The sequence below is a fragment of the Castor canadensis genome, chromosome X (genome assembly GCF_047511655.1).
Source record: "Castor canadensis chromosome X, mCasCan1.hap1v2, whole genome shotgun sequence".
Lineage (NCBI taxonomy): Eukaryota > Metazoa > Chordata > Mammalia > Rodentia > Castoridae > Castor > Castor canadensis.
The window spans coordinates 128,090,213-128,102,900 of record NC_133405.1 but is presented as its reverse complement, the minus strand read 5'-3'; the positions used below and the strand labels follow the sequence as shown (position 1 = coordinate 128,102,900).

Here is a 12,688-nt window from a genome sequence, read left to right as displayed (position 1 = left end):
TGCTGCAGCTTCAACCACAGCTGTGACAGAAGAATCATAGTCACTCAGATCATATGTGACTAAAGATCGGTTATCTCAGCATTTCCATTTGATAATCACTTGAACCTCTTTGAAAGGTACATATCATCTTTCCAGTCTTTCAAATGTTAAAAAAATCATTTTATCCTTTTTATGCTGAATAATAAAAGGCCTAATTTTAGGAAAATATTGTTTAATTTTAGATTAATAAGTAATTTAAACTCAAACTATGAAACACATGTTAATACAACTTTTACTACTATTTACATTGCATAGTCAAATTTTAATATTTTCCTTTTTAACAACTGACACAATTTATTCATCTTAAATTGTTTATATAAGAAAAAGTAAACTATGCCTACAAATTAGCTTTAAATTGACATATTGTTTTGTATGTGATTCTAGGACTGAATGTACATCAAAATACTGTGGAAAGTTAAATCTATGTTCAGACACCAAAATAGACAAATACAATTTTCATGACATTATGGTAACTAACTTTGAGGTTTTAAAAATGATAATATGAGAGGAAAATTGTAGTGCTATTGTTTATGAGTAGAACAAGTCACAGTGTGAATGTCTTTATTGACAAGTGCAAAATGGATAAAATCATCATGATATTTTATATATTTAATATTACTTGTTGAGGTGGGAGTATCATCATGACCTGTACATAAGATTTTGATCAGTTGGAACTGACCCAGAGGAGATTATCATAGTTATTCTTATTTATATATTGCACATTAACTTATATTTCAATATTTAGAATCTTTATGTATGTTTTCCTAACCCGTGGCCAATTGAGGGTCAAATTAAATGATTTATGATTAGTAGTAAAACTATTCGGACATTATACTGGTTAGAACCAACTTGTGTTTAGTTGAATGATGATTGGGCTGTAAGCAAATCTTTCAAATTTCTATCGATCTTAATTCAAACAAGGAAGTTTTCTGATGGTTTGTTCAAATGAGGAAATGCAAAACATTATATTCTTTTTTTTTTTTTTGGTGGTGCTGGAGTTTGAACTCAGGGCTTCATGCTTGCTAGGCAGGTACTCTAACACTTGAACCAGTCCCTCATTCCTTTTGTGTTGGTTATTTTTGAGATAGAGTCTCACTTTTTGCTTGGATCTGCCTCTACTTTGATCCTCTATTTGTGCTTCTGTACCTAGCACCACCACTAAGACAGACATCTTGCAAACTTTTCTTTTTGCCTGGGCTGGCCTCTAACCACCATTCTCCCTATCTCTGCTTCTCAAGTAGCTAAGACTATAGGCTTGAGCCACTGCACCTGGCTAAACATTATATTCTTTTTTAAGCAAAGAAAAACAGAGATAGATACTGTCTTTGATCAGCCTCCCATTAGCAGAGTCTAAGTTGGAGCATTTGTGGTGCAGATGATTTAGCGAGGCAGTGCTCTCAGGGGGGCACCTTGAAGAAAGCCGAGGGAGAAGGAGACGGAGCTGAGAAGGGGTGTGGATTCTGCAGGCTAGCTCAGTGTGATGCCACACAGAGTGAGAATACCAGCACAGAGTTTGTTCTGCACCATGCTATTGAGTCATTGGCCATGGGCTGGCCTCCTGAGGGACGTGATCTTCCAGATAGTTCCTGTGAGATACAAGACATTCTCCTGAGCAGGGTGCAGTTGTGAGGAGTCAACGTCCACGGCACTGAGGCTGAAGTAAGGGAGTATGGAAGGGAAATCAGTGTCATTTGCTACAGACCTAATTTCTTTTCATTATGTTAACTATAGGAACCCACTAGAACCATCTTCTGAATATAAAGCTATTTGTTGTAGAACAAATGATTGTTTCACAGTGTCTGTCTGTCCCCAACTGGACAGTGCCACAGAGACGGGTCTTGGATGATTCTTTGGTTCTGAGAATAGTCACAGGCACATAGTATGTATTTGTTGAATAGCATCTGTAGAACAAATGAATGAGAGCCCAAACCCTGGTCTCCTGAATTTTGTAATATTGCTTTATAATGAATTGACACTCAATTATTTGGCTGACCCAAATAAAAGGTTATTTTTCTCACAATGTAAGAAATATAGAGTGGGGAGGAGTACAGGTACAGGGCGACACTTTGATTTATAACTTATTTCAGAAACTCTCTCCTTTGACTTTCTTCCACTTTATATGTGACTTTCATTCTCATATATGACATGGTCCCAGGACAGCCTTTCCGCCTCGGTCAGGAGTCTATTTTCCGAGATTAAAGAAGAATGAAGAAGCAGGAAGGAGCAGCACTTATGTTAAGAAAGCAAAAATATGTCCAGAAATCTCTAGCAAATTTCATGTAGATGTCCTTGTCCAGAACTGTGTCATCTGGATGGTAGACAGATTGGCTGGCACTATAACCACCTGGCACAAACTTGGCATTCTGCTAGGAAGACGGGAATAGTGGGTATCTTGTCACTGCCGCAAAACTACCTGAGACCTTGAGTGTTGGAAAACAAACACACTCCCCACACCAACAAATAAGGCAATATGAAAATAAAAGTGGAAACTAATTTTGAAAACTCAAATCCCTCTTTCTCTTTTTCTGTGTCCCCATTCTTTTATCATGGCTTTCCTAGAGATGACGATCTCCCCAAAATCAGTAGGAAGGAGTACTTCCTCCATGTTTCAAGAAGGGTCGAAATGATGCTATCTTCGAGGTACTCGCTTACCACTTCTTTGTTTTTCAACAGAATTCTTGGGCAATTGTTTATTTTCATCTTAATGGCTTCATATTTCATCCGTACACTAGTGAGTGAGTTGGATGGTCACCTTTTAAATTCCTTTTCTCTTAAGTAGGAAATTCAGGCTCCTGCAATGTTTCTGCCAGTATTGCTGTTACTATAGGAGACTCCTAGGTGATGTCTTGCCTTACGGTGAGTCTTGTGATTCTCCATGGAGAAGCTTTCATCATTTCCAGACTCTCATTGAACCCATTATGAGACCATTGAGACAGGATGAGAAATAAAAATGACTACTTTGTGCACTGGGCTGTTATTCCTGGATCTTTACAATTGAGGTGGAGAAAGAAAACGCCTCCAAAAAAATAATTTAAGAGGCATGGTAGTTGGTTGTCTCACATTTGTTCCCCCGGGTCCTGTAGTTGACGCACAAATGTGAAAAGGCCCACATAAGTAAATTTCAGTGACATTTTTTAGTTAAAAATCTCCTGCTGACAAAAATCACCTTTCCCATCAAGGGTCATCTTGGCGCACAACGTAAAGGTTGGCTCTTCCAGTAAAGTGCCTTTGTGCCAAGGGCTCTGGATTTCCATTTGCAGCCTTCTTTCTGTAAGAGGCCGATCATGCTGGGTTTCAATTGCTGTATTGACCTTTTTGTGTTCCCCATTCATAAAACTGACTGTATTTTTTGGTGATATTGGCACCGAGTCAAATCTCTTGACACAAAATACTTACCTAATACCATCAGCATCATTTTCAAGGGCGAGACATCATTTATGCAGGTAGCCTTGTTAATCGCATTGATCAGAAGGGTAGAGCACTTCCTTCCAGAGGAGACTCACCCACTGTGGCTAATTGGCTAGATATTATTTTGTCAGCATTGTTTGTCTGCTAGAGTGTGTCAAATGCAATATCATATGCCCAGTGAGTTTCCTATGGTGATGTTAACTTGCTATAAGCCCACATAAAGTATTTTATTGTTTGGTTTTCCTATTAGAGTTACTAACTCGCCATTGTTGTGCCATTAACATTTAACAGCCTGGGAAGAAGAAAGACCACAACTATTATTCTACTCCGGCAAAGCCAACCCTGATGTAGAGAAGTCATTAAGCCTTCAGGAAGTTTTAACTTTCCTGTATTCAATTTCTTATCATTAATGCAAGGTTTGGGTTCTTCCTGGGCCTCTTGATTTTGTAAAGGAAATATAAGGAGGAAAAGGGGCAGGAAGGACTACGAAGAGACACAAATCAGGCAGAGTTGTTTCCAGTGCCTTCACTTACATCAGTGATTAATCAAACTAATGGGGAGTTCTAATTCAGTGCTTTGCTACCCTTAAGCCCTATAATTGCGGTGTCTCTGAACCCAAAGGAAACACGTTGCGCTCTGCGTGCCCAGGCGCATAGCTTTTAAATCTTCATAACTCTGTAATTACTACAGTGCTTTCCTTCAAATCTGGCTCAATTTCACTTCCTTAATGAGCACCACAATCTTGATAAAGTTTGAAGTTTGCTGCCTCTGCTGTTCACAAGGACTCAATCCCAGCCTGACAATGTGAGTTGCAGATTTTAGTCTTTCAAGTTCCTTCCTCTCCAAAAGAGCTGGTTTATTTTAGGACCACCACAGTCAAAAGCACTTCTTCTGGGTTAAGGCCAGTACTGGGTGTTTTCATCACAGAAGGGTGCTTGCAGAGCAAATTTAAACAGTTGAAAAGGAGAGGGGCAGGGGCAGGTTAGCAGCCCGGGACAATGACTGGCTTTAGTAGTGCCAGTGCCCAGGGCAATGTGGTTCGTCTTACCCAATGGAAGACTTTCTTTATAGGAAATATATTAAAATAGCCCACTTCCTCTTTATAAAATGAGTTCTGCCAAAAGAGTGAAAATTACAAGTCAGCTAAAAAAAAAAAACAAAAACAAAATCTTGATTCCCACATTCATTCTCTTCTGCCTGGTTTTTAGGGTTTTTAAAGACTTGTTGGAAATACCATTCAATGGTTCTAGTCAGATGCTATCTTCTCTTGCAGCTGGTTGGAGGGTCTTTTAAATTTTAGCCACTCTGTTTTGCTTTTAAGCACATCATGATAGTTGGTGTCAGCTTTAGCCTGTCAGTGTCTAAGCTGTGGGAACCAGCGCTGACCCTGGGTTCTCTCTACAATCCACGTGTTCCCTCAACAATGGTAATCGCTCTGGGATTCCCAACAGCACTTAATTCTTATCTCTCTTATAGCTTGCGTGGCATTGCACTACAATGATTTGTTTACATAGCTGTCTACCCCCACTAGACTGCACCCTTTGAGAGCGACGTTTATGTCTTCTTGCCTTTTGCACAGAGGCCTGAGTGCCCAATAAATGTTTGCACTCAGTAAATGGCAGTATCCGGTAAATATTGCATAAGCAAAGGAACAAATAAGCGAATGAAACGCCATTGCTGTTCGATATCACCATCTGCTTTAACTCTGTCCATTATTTTGAATTATGCATTCACAGTTCTGACTAGATCCAGATTTGGCATGTTTAAAATTATATTCAGTTGTAAAATGTGAGGCTCGGATTTTTGAAGATAAGAAGAATTTCTCCCACTGGAAACAATGTGAATAATCAACAGTTCTCTGCATGAGAAGATAAAAAGGCTGCCTGAAATCGTCTTTGGATTCACAGTCTTTGGCATTTTGGGAAAACCATTTAATATCTTTTTTTTGCTGCCCATGATTTCCTGTCAGTAAAATGTAAAGAGAAACCCACATCTTTCATATTTTAGAAGCTAAGTGAGGATCTTTGAGGAAGAAAAACACAAGATAAAACAAAGGAAAACCTTCTTTAGTAGTAGATAGTCTGTTTCTCCCCTTGAAACCATACTCATGGTAGTTATCAATATATGCACATGTACTTATATTTATGGTGGCTTCATTTTTTGACCTATTAATGAATACATTTACTCTCCCCCCACCCCATTTTTCATGGGAACATTAGTTCACAAGTCCAAATTCAAGGTTCTTCAACAAGGAAAAACTTGGACTTTTGAGCTTGAAAAACAAAGCTCTGAATGCTTTGGATGTAACATGTATACCATAAGCCACACATGGAAGAGTGCATGCTCCCTCAGACTACATGGCACCCAACCAGGGGCTTCTGGCTTTATTCATCATCCAGTAAAGCTCAAAGAGTAAAGGAGTTTGTGAACCTCAGAGCTCAGCAGCTACCTGTTAACTTGGGAGAATCTCTTGGGGCACTTAAAGGTGGTGGCATCCTAATGTGTGTGTATCTCGGGGGAAGAGAGGTGAGTAACATTTTCTATAGCCTGCTGCAGAATGCCCCATTATGTGTGCAAGCTCTTTCCATGTTTTAAGGCTCTCTCATCTTTAACCTTTATTTTTCCCTTAAGGTGTCTTTTGGACTATAACTTTATTTGTAAGTGTAGTTTAAGTATAGGTTAACTATGAATTCCAAAAAAAGTTTTCTGCTTCAATGTGAAACTATGATCCTCCAAAAATTTCCCAAGAAGAACCACCTCTCATTCTTTCTCCACCCATCACCACCCCTCTCAAATCTGTTCTTCCCTTCCCCCAATATATCACACATTGCATTTTATGTACAAACCATTTTCATTTATTTCTAAATTGTTGGGGTTTACTTATGTAAAGCTGATTTATTTTTTGATGTGCGAAATGGTTTAGGTAATATAGGTTGGGATGGAAGGCTCGTAAGTTTTCCCAGTAAAATTAATGGAAATATTTAAGCTATTTAACAGCTTTTTACTTAGTGGCAGGGCTTTTAGGAGTGAATTACAGTGATTAAGTGAGGAATTGGTGCAATTGGGTGGAGAAAGGGAGCCTTCGGTATAATTAAATGCTCATGCTAACATGCCCCATGCATCTCCTGGCATTTCTTAGATAAAAAAATATTTTTCAAGTATAAATAATGCTGGTGTAGCATCAATGCTGGGATATCAAATCAGGAAATTGTGGTGAAGAGTCTTAGGACTCTCTGCTTTGCTGCTTGTGAGGTTCTAGAGGAAATGTGTTCTGTGGAAGCCTAGCCAGGCTCTCAACGTCAATCCTATCATTTAGCAAAGCCCTACTTCCTACTGGCTGGAGAAGGCCAGAGAGAAACTGTGGGGTGTGGCGACACAGACAGGATATTTTATTTGTTTTACAATGGCATAAGGTTTATACTGACCACACATTTGAGTTTATGGGGGAACTGAGCTGGCCTTTGAGCTGCATGAATGAGTGCTAGGGATTAGACATTTTAAAATGCTGTGTCCCTTTCCATTTTGGCTCTAAACCATGGTAAGTAAATATGTGTACATAGATCTATGGTGTGTGTGTGTGTGTGTGTGTGTGTGTGTGAGAGAGAGAGAGAGAGGGAGAGAGAGAGAGAGAGAGAGAGAGAGAGAGAGAGAGAGAGAGAGAGAGAGAGAATTAGTTATAACAATCTGGCTTCAGATAGCAAATTTGACTTCCTCAAAACTTTTTGTCAGAAAATTCAGGGTAAAATGGTACAGTCCAGGATTTGAATAAGAAAGATACAGGCTGAGTATGTTGAAAACTCACAAGCATTAAGACTACTCATGGATCCTATCAGGATTACATGTGGTTGGCTAGCTTTTAAAATGTTCAATATTTTAATTCTGTAAAGCAGAAGCCAAACCCCAAACTGTGTTGTGTGTGTTGGGGTGGGGGTGTTAGAGGTGAACCATATAGGAGGGTGTTACTAAAGTATAATTATAGCAGTTTTCTGAAGATGCCTTTATTCACACTTCATAGAGGAACGAGAATACACAAACCGACCACATCAATGTATATGATCATTTGTATTAATTTTATTTTTGGTGACTTTGGAGGAGACTGTCTTGGAGAGGTCACCGGGGACCACCAAAGGAAGAAAAGGGGACAGTAAGAACCATGGAGATCAAAGGCAGTATCAAAGCCTTTTATTTTTAACTAAATGACATTATTAGCACATGAGTCGGAGTCCAGGAGATTACAAAGAGAGTTCTCCTTTTTGCATAGCTGAACAGTGCTTTGGATCATTTTGTAATCTTGAATCTCTGCTGGTCACTTTGGGACAGATGCCAAAGTAGCTAGCCTGTTTTTCAGCTTACCCCTTGGAATCTTCCATCTCCTAAGCCTTTGCCTTCCCCTAAGATCACCTCTTTTGGGCTGGGGATGTAGCTCAGTGGTTTTGTGTTTGCTTAGCATGCATGAGACCCTGGGTTTGATCCCAAGTACCACAAAAGAAAAAAAAAGATCACCTCTTTTGGACCCTGGAAGAAATTCATCAATAAGCCACAACTTCATTTAGCAGTGAGAGCCTCATACCAGTCATTCATGGCCCATCAATGTGCACTACTCAATTAGCTTCCATGGTTACTGTTAATAGGATAGAGCAGTTGGAGGAAGGGCAGACTGTTGCCACAAGACTTGCTAACTGGATGCCTTTCATACTCCCTCATTGTTCTTTATGCTTCAGTCTGTTTGGGGAGGAGAGTCTCCTTTGCCTACCTAGCAGGACTCAAGTTCAGAATTTTGAACACATTAAAGGGTAAGGGCAGGGTGTGGTGGTGCAGTCTTGTAATCCCAGGTACTCCAGAGGTCGAGGTAGAAAGATCATGGTTCAAGGCCAGTCCAGGCAAAGGTATCGGGAGACCCTATCTGAAAAGCAAACTAAAAGGATTGAAAGTGCGCCTCAAATGGTGCATCACTTATCTCAAGACCCTGAGTTCAATTTAAAATCAATTTAAAATTCAAATTAAAATTTAAATCAGTCAACTTTTTAAGATTTGTGAGGTGAAAGGTCAAGACTAAAACAGTGTCCAGAAATATTCCATTTCTTTTACTTTCTATTTGGAAACAAAACCAAATTTAAAGTAAAGTTGTAAGAAATATACATTGCACCTTTACCTTATATATGTCCTTTACCTGGACTCACTATTTTGGACAAGTTGCCATATTTTCTTCTTTCCCTCCCTTTACCATATATGTTGTTATAATTGTGGTACGTCTTCTTGTTACTGTATGATTTATGTGTACCTTACAAACATCATGACACTTTACCTCCAAAGCCCCAGCTTGGATGTTTTATGAACAAGGGTATTCCTTGCCAAAAATCTTACTTGTTCAGGTAGAATAAGACAAGGGTCTGTGGAAGCCAGAGTGTGGACCAGTCCAAGGTCCAGCTTGGTTTCATGCTTAAAGAGAGGAGGAGACACCACCGCAGGTCTGGAGAACTTTATTGTTGCCATAAAACATATTTTTTCCATGTTCTCTTTAGACACATGAAATGAGGGCTGCATTCCCAAAAATCTGGCTTGTGGCTTTAAAATAAAAAACTATTTTACAGTATACGTTTTGGAGGGCTGAAAGCATGTGTTTTATTAACATTTCCCAAAGTCTTTTTAGGTGTAGGCTGCCAGCATCCAGCCTGCAGACTGCTGCAATTGAAAATGTATGCCTGTTAAGAAATTATACCTTTCAGTTAACTGAAGGGAAAACTTTCCATTCTTTTGTGAATCATCATTTCTCTGATGGAGAACTTTGAAAACCCTGTGTCGGATTAGAACAGTAGGGTGACAAGAAGGTCATCCGATTCATCTCATGTAATGTGCAATGAGTTTTACAAGCAGCTTTTTTTGGGGGGGGGTTGTTGCTCACTGGTAGTTTGGGTCTCATTCATGATATTCTGTAGAGAAGGCGTCTAGCTCAGACTGCCAGGAGCTGCCCGGGAAAGGGGACGTGCAGCACTCTGGCCCAGCGGCCGCTTGGGATTGCGCCCACGCTGCGTCACTCTCCCCGGCAGTCTGTGCTCCCAGAGCCCGGGGCACTCCAGTTTTCCCTCTAAGAACCCAAAGGACTAGCACAGAGCTGGAATTCCCGGCAGCAACTTGCTCCAACACGCCAAAACTGTCCCATCCCCAACTGTCCCATCTACCCTCTGCGCTTGCTGCCTGCACCCCTACTCCCAACTTGAGGACTTCCCGCCTCCACCACGCTGCCACTCTCTGTTCTAACCCCTTGAAGTGAGGAAGTATCTTTGCTCCTGAACGCTCCCTGCGCGGCGAGGCCACCAGTGACTCCCAGCGGCCGTGCAGGGCGCTGCGCCCCTCTCGCCCTGGCCTCCCCCGCCCTACGTCCGCCCCGCCGCCCCCACACCGCCTCCTGAGCCCGGGCTGGAGGCGGATTCCTCTCTCCGGGTTTTCAGAGCGCCTCTCCAAAACCTCCTCCCCGCCCAGAAAGGGAGAGAGAGCCCAGGCGCAATCGCTCCCCGGAGCGGCCGAGGGGCGCGCGGGGAGAGGCCTGCGCCGGGGTACTTTCAAACTGAGGCGCGCGCACACACTCACACCCACCCACCCATACCCACGCACACACACACTCACACACACGCCCATTTATATAGGCGGCGGCAGTGGTGGCCGGGGCGGCGGCGGCGAGCGCAGGAACGATGGAGCTGAGCCAGTCGACCCCAGCTGGAAGCAAGTGAGAAGAGCCCAGGCGCATCCCGGGATTTCTGTGCGCGGCGCTTGTCATCCTTTCCTGGGAACCGTGCACCCGGAGGAGGACCGGCTGGACTAATTTGGGGAGAGGGCGGGGAAGAGGAGGAGGCCAGGTGAGCAGAGGAGCCCCTGCGTCTCTGGACTGCCTGGATTGCGCCTTGCGGGACTCCTGTCCTCTCCTTGCTCAGGTGGGCGCGCCCGGTCCTCAGCTCTCCAGGGGCGCTCGGAGGAGAACAGAAAGTCGCGGCCCGGCTGCGCGGGATGCCTTTCGCCAAGCGGATCGTGGAACCTCAGTGGCTGTGCCGGCAGCGGCGCCCGGCACCCGGCCCAGATGAGGACGCGAGTGGAGGTAGCGTTGAGCCACCGCCGCCCCTGCAGCCGCCCGGCCGGCGGGAGGAGGCCGAGGCGCCGGGGCCAGAGGATCCTCCCCGCGCGCCCCCTGCGCCTCTCGGGCTGCCAACGCCTCCGCCACCGCTACCCGCGCCGGCCGAGCAAGCTCAGCAGCAGCATGGCGAGGAGCCCGCGGTTGGCGACGAGAGCGTGGCGGGGGTCCCGGAGGCGGTGTCCGCCGCTGGCGAGGCGTCCTCGGCTGCGGCCGCAGCTGTGCTGCTCATGCTGGACCTGTGCGCAGTCAGCAACGCTGCGCTGGCCCGTGTCCTCCGGCAGCTCTCAGATGTGGCCCGGCACGCGTGCAGCCTCTTCCAGGAGCTCGAAAGCGACATCCAGCTCACTCACCGCCGCGTCTGGGCGCTGCAGGGCAAGATCGGCGGCGTGCAGCGCGTCCTCGGCACCTTGGACCCCAAGCAGGAGGCAGTGCGTGAGTACCAGCGCCGTCTGCCTGCCCGGCGCTCGTCTCCTGCGCCGCACCCTCGCGCCCTCCCTAGTCGCCGCAATCCCATCCTGTGGCGCCGCGCCTGCTGCAACTTGCACCTTACTCTCGCCTTCCCACCCCTCCCCTGCCCCTGAGAGCCACCCCAGTCCTCCTAGGGCTGAGTTAGCGGGCTGGTCCCGGATGGGTGCAGGGGTGCAGACATGAAGGGCAGGAAAGTTAAAAGGGCGGCCTCTGAACTCACAGACATCTTTTGGTTGGGAAGCATTTATGGGGGAGCAGAAGGCAGCGAGGGTCTGTCATTCACCTCTAGGGCTCGCCTTTCACGTCCTTCGGGGGAGGGAGGGGTGAGACTCCTGTGGATTCCAGCAGCCCAGCCCCGCGTCCTATAGCTCATCCCATGCATGTTTGAAGACTCGAGGAGTAGTGGGTATCCATATTTTAGGTCATCTATAGCACCAAGGAGGTTTTGTCACTCTTGCCTTGACCTCGGGGGAGTGCATGGAGCCCCGAACTTGTGCGACTTGGAGCGTCTTCACTGCCCTCCTAGTGAACTACACAGGCGCTCTACTGAAAACCCTGTGGTCCCGAGGGACCGCGGGGAGGGGCTGGAAGAGAGAGTGCTTGCACCCTGGGGAGATCCAGAAGACCTCTGGGCCTCTTTTCTGCTCTGAACAGCTCAGGGTTCTTTCTAAATGGCTCTTTGTGCCATCTGCTCCCCCCGAGCGTTCCGCAGTCTGTTTCTCCCCCCCCGCCCCCGCCCCAGTGCATTGTTGCCCAAATCTACCAGCGTGTGGACTTAGGTGTCAACCAGTCCTGCCAGGCAGGCTGCAGGGAGAGGGCGAGGAAGGTCTGAGAGACTCCTAGACATCTTTGCTGTACGTAGATTTCGCTCCTGACACCCAAGAGCTCTCGCTAAGTAGTCATTCTGCATTATCTGCTCTCTGAAGGGCGTGCAGGCGGGTCCCCTGGCGCACGGTCGCCCAAATCTGGCAGCGGCGAAATCATCTAGAAACGACCCAGGCAGCTGTGGACAGGGTGCTGGGCTGGCACGCGGGTCCTTTGGCGCCTAGTCCCGCTGCGACGCTCCAGGCGAAGGTGATGTCACCCACTGTGACTTACGTAAGAAGCTTCTTCTGTTGCTGCGGCAGCTGCGCCTGTGAGCAGTGGCCTCAAAGCGCACCGGGTTTCGGAGCTTTCGCGGCATGCTTCCCCTGGGATTTCCGTGCACCTCTGTCCCGGAACCCAGCCCAGCTTCTGAGCGGTCCCTGCCTGCCCGCTCATTCCTCCTCTCTTCTCTTCTTTCCTTGAAAAACCCTTTGAACCCCGCCCCAGAAATTCACCGCTTTTCTTCAATAACAATAATAATAAGCGTAATGAATAAATGATGTGCGCGATCGGTTTTCGCAGCTTTAAAAGACCTGGAGTTGGGTTAATGACTAGTTGTTTAAAAGGGCAATTCCGGGGATGAGTTCTGGAAAGAATTAGGACTGCCCTAGGCCAAGTCGTATTTTACTTTTGGGACTGGAAATGAGTGCTTTAATCCTGCCTGCTTTTTACCCCAAACCACACAGCAGGGACAGGCCCTTCACTTTCAACAGCATTGATATCTGGGAAGTGTGGCCATGGGGAGTGGCGATTTCACTTCAAAAGAACTGGAGGGAAGTTCTG

General features: G+C 45.4%; 1 protein-coding gene across 2 annotated transcripts in view; it reads left to right on the top strand.

Moving 5' to 3' along the window:
- The first annotated feature begins 9,910 nt into the window (after nt 1-9,910).
- Nucleotides 9,911-12,688, top strand: part of Nhs (NHS actin remodeling regulator) — a 324,344-nt gene continuing 321,566 nt past the window's right edge. For both annotated transcript variants that reach the window (XM_074063561.1, XM_074063560.1), the window contains exon 1: nt 9,911-11,005. In XM_074063561.1, coding sequence (XP_073919662.1) covers nt 10,450-11,005 — 556 coding nt within the window. In that variant the 5' untranslated portion in view covers nt 9,911-10,449. The remainder of the gene's footprint in view (nt 11,006-12,688) is intronic.